The sequence below is a fragment of the Hibiscus syriacus genome, unplaced genomic scaffold (assembly GCF_006381635.1).
Source record: "Hibiscus syriacus cultivar Baekdansim isolate YM2019G1 unplaced genomic scaffold, ASM638163v2 tig00111095_pilon, whole genome shotgun sequence".
NCBI classification, from domain to species: Eukaryota; Viridiplantae; Streptophyta; class Magnoliopsida; order Malvales; family Malvaceae; genus Hibiscus; species Hibiscus syriacus.
The window spans coordinates 3,606,952-3,611,256 of NW_024062980.1; the positions used below are offsets into that span (position 1 = coordinate 3,606,952).

At 35.3% G+C, this 4,305-nt stretch overlaps 1 protein-coding gene across 1 annotated transcript; it reads right to left on the bottom strand.

The window, feature by feature from the left end:
• Window positions 1-2,856: 2,856 nt before the first annotated feature.
• Window positions 2,857-3,800, bottom strand: LOC120152656 (B-box zinc finger protein 32-like). The gene has a single exon (XM_039164841.1). It carries the CDS (start codon window positions 3,715-3,717, stop codon window positions 3,043-3,045), a length of 675 nt encoding a protein of 224 aa, XP_039020772.1. The 5' UTR covers window positions 3,718-3,800; the 3' UTR covers window positions 2,857-3,042.
• Between the last annotated feature and the right edge of the window lie 505 nt (window positions 3,801-4,305).

Consider the following 4,305-nt stretch of genomic DNA (forward strand, 5'->3'; position numbering starts at 1 on the left):
ACTAAGGATTTTCCAACAAATTCACTAATTTGTTCTTTCTTTTGAGGCCAAAGAGATAACCTTACAATACCCTCAAGAATATACCCCAATTCTTGAGAACACTCTTTCCCAAAGAGAAGATTACAAATTTACAAACTTACAAGGAAATCCTCACAAGGTAGATTGTTTCCACAATTCTAGAACAAAGAAAAGAACACTCAAGAATGAATAAAATTGAGCACAATAAGTGTTCTTGAAAGCAAAATGAATATTGAATGAAAATAGGCTTGAAATGCACAAACTTGAGGTTTGATGTTTTCTCTTTGATTCTCTCTTGATTCTAGTTGCTTGTTGTTTCTTGTTGTTGATCAATGGCTTCTGAGCTTGCTTAAATACACCTTGAATCACTTCTGAATGTTGGAGATCATTAATGAAGTTATTGGAGCCGTTTAAGTGTGAAAACAATTAATATTTCTGCTTAGAGAGTGGGGGGAATCGGTACCCGTCTCATGGGGAATCGGTTCCCTAAGTTTAAAATTCAAATATTCGACCGTTGAACAGTGGGGGGAATCGATACCCCCTGGGGGGAATCGGTTCCCTCCTAGCATACTGGAATTTCTTGGAGCCAAACCATTCAGGGGGGAATCGGTACCCCCTTGGGGGGGAATCAGTTCCCTCTGGACAAACTGTAATTTTTGGCTTTGAAACGGTTCGAAATACATTGTAAAATTGTTTTGAAATTATTTTAAGATTAAAACTTAATTTTACACTTTAGTAAGGATTTAAAATGAACTTTGAAATACTTTGAGTAATATTTTGGTATTCGATTTAATATATAGAATATGCTTAGAAAAATCATTTTGAAAATTAAAAATCTTTTAATTTAATTTGTTATATCGAAACATCAAAATGTTTTCAACAAAGTGAACCTACGACTACACCATTAGACCTACCCATGTTTGTGTATTAATGTACTTGTATGTTCATGACTATACTTGTTCGCATGCTCATGTAATGAATGTATATAGTATAATAAAGTATTCAAACAAGGCTAGTTTTATGTCGCCCTAATTTATCTCATTTCTAATTGTAATTAAGCAACATTTTTGTTCTCACTTGTAGTCTTATTTGAGAGAAAATATAGAGCTTTTGGGAAACCTCATGTCTCTTTAAAGCCCTTAACATTTATGCCCCAAAAATGTACTCACGTATGAATACTAAGCCTCTCGATATTGATATTACCTCTCAAGTATCGATACTCCCCCAGGTATCGATACTTACAGCTAAAATATATTAAATGAAAAACAAGTAGTATCGATACTCCTATAGGGATTATCGATAATGCACCCTTGGTATCGATACTCCCTTGAGTACCGGCACCAAAAATGGACACTAGAAAATGGGTCTCGATACCAACTCATTGGGTCTCGAAACCGGAACCCCAGTATCGATACTCCTTTAAGAGATATCGATATTGCCCTTATGAAACTCTTTTATTTTCGCTTTGAATAAGAACATTATCGATACTATAAGAATAATATCGATACTCACCCTAAAAAATGTCCTATTTGGGCACGAATTGGCCACTCAAACTCCCCAAATTTGCTACCTTGAGGTTCCCAATTAGTATTTAAGTCTTATGTGATCATAGGGGGTCATAAATAATGCTTTAAAAATGCTAAAACACCATTACAAAGAATCTACTATGGAAATTTTACCTAACATGCTTCAATCTCAGCTCTTAAGCTAGATTGCATTTCTAATGACCCACAAATGATATGAAGGAGTTGTAAATGTGTTTTGATTCCCTCGCCGCTAAAGTCTCCCCCAAATCAATTATGAGTCACATTTTCTTTCCCTTTGCTTTGGAACTCTCTCCTATCTCTTTCACTAAATAAGGTAAAAATGGATTATTAACTCAACTAGGTGTTTAATATAAAATAAATACATTCCCTATAACTCAAATCCACCAAAGAGAGCTAAAATCACTTGATTCCTCTAAAACTCCTTAAAACCGATTTTTGGAAACTAATACCAAAACTTGAGTTTAGGGGCTTAAAATGAAGCTTGAATGGTAGGATTAAATTCTTACCTTGGTTAACTCAAACTAAATTTAAAATTCCAAAAGTTTTTACCTTTTGCTTACTATTTAGAACTTTTGCTTACTATTTAGAATAAAGAAGAAGGGATAAAATAAGAAGAAATTGAAGAGTATTTGGGTGGGTCGGAACACGTGAAAATCACTTAAAATGAGGGATTTTCATCATTTAATTCAAGAAATGGGTAAATTATACTTTTGGTCCATCTTCCCTTGACTCCCATTAAAAACATTGCGCATATTTAACTCTTGGGGCCAACTTAAGCCCAATCCCAACTCAAGTTGGTCCAACCCAATTTTAAAAGGTCTATTGTCTCAACTTATGGGTCTCAGAACTATTGACTTGGAATTTGAGGTGTTATATAATGAGAAAATTAACATCGTTGACAACTTAGACACTTAAAGTGATGAATCATTTGTAACTTTAGGCACAAGATAAATTAAAAAATACTTTAAGTACCTATTTATGAAAAACGGTATAATTTATACACTTATTTTATATTTATGCCAAAGTAAAATTTGTTTAAATTCAATACCCATGACACAATCCCACTTTCTCATTAAAATTTATTTTATTATATATGAAATATATATGCTAAATTCAAATTTGAACTAACCTAATCTCAAGGTTTTAGAACATGAATAGTAATATTTCTTTGTTCTTATAATTCAGTTATTAAAAGATAGAAGATATAATTGCTCACTTACTAAAAAATGGGTATAAAAGAGAAAAGAGAACAAGGCCACAAATCAAGTTGAGGCATTCCCAATCTTACATTTTTAATTATTTATTTGAACCCGAGGCTGCTCATCTCTCCAACTTTTTGGGTTCGAGTTGTATAATTTACATGCATTTTTAATGTGTGCTTTCCATAGTACAAAAACAACTTAATCTAATTAAAACAAAATTCTAAAACTAGTAGTAAAAATACAAAGAAGAACAAAAGCGGAATTCATCTTCATTCTTACACATGCGATTCGGCCCATCCTTCTTCGAAGTCCGGTCTAATTCTCTTCCTCAACCTCATCGCACGTGCCAGCCTCTGCTCCACGGCCACGATCACCTTACCCGGCACGCTGGACAACTCCTCAATCATCCATAGATTCCGTCGCGACGTCAACGCCGTGTCCCGCGTCGACCTCAGCCCGAACCAAAACGCAGCCGCCACGCTAAGCCTAAACGGCAGTCCCTTCAACCGCTCTAAACAAAACCGCAACGCCGACGCCGCCGTCGCCGCAACGGAGTTCCGTTTCAACCCTAACTTCTTGCACCAAACCGTGAATACACCCTCGAAACCATTAGCATCCGAATCCGAAGATTCACGTACCTTTTTGGGTCTAACACCGTTGGAAGAAGATTCACTCGTAGACGAAGAATCAGAGGAAGGAGAAGGAGAAAAAAAAGTGGGTCTTTCAGAAGAACAAGCATTGCAAAGATGATGAGAAGATTGCCCCCATAAAGGGTCGAATTGAAAAACTGATTTACATTTCGAGCAGAGAATACAACGGACGTGACGAGCGACAAGGAAGTTGGCGTGGTGAACCTTGTGATCGCAGTTCCAACACAGAAAAGCAGAGTCTGCCCAGCAGTAAACGGAGGCCTCTTCTTTGCAAAGCTCGCAAAGGCTGCCTGTCTTCATGTTTTGATTCCTTTGTTTTTTATCAGAGAACAAAGGAATGTGAGGGAATATGGAGAAGAATATAAAGGGAGGGATAGATTTAGGGGGGGGGGGAAATAGATGGGAAAAGAAAAGAAAAAATAGTAAACGAGAGATTTTTGGGGTAGAGAGAAAGGCGGTGCAAAAGCAAACATTTTGCTTCAAGAGATTTAAAGAAACGGAGAGAATCTGTGAGGGTTTTTTTGTGGTTATTATATCATTAATTTATTTTACGGCAATCAATACTATTGGTTAGTGGTTTGTGTTGCTCCGCTTCCGTATTATATAAACATCGTTTCCCTCCTATCAAAAGCATCCTGATTATTCCCATTTTGTTTAAATATATTTTTTTTACCTAAACTCTAGCCCTACATTAATAATTAAATACGAAGAAAAATTGTACATTATGTCACTAAACTATTACAAGTTATAAAATCTGAGTTGTTTCATAAAAGTTGTATATTATCTCATTTGATTATTCATTATGTTCTAAATTCGTTATTTTCTATTAAAAAACGATTGTAGTCTGAGTTGTACATTAACCATCTAATTGAAATATGATAAATCTGA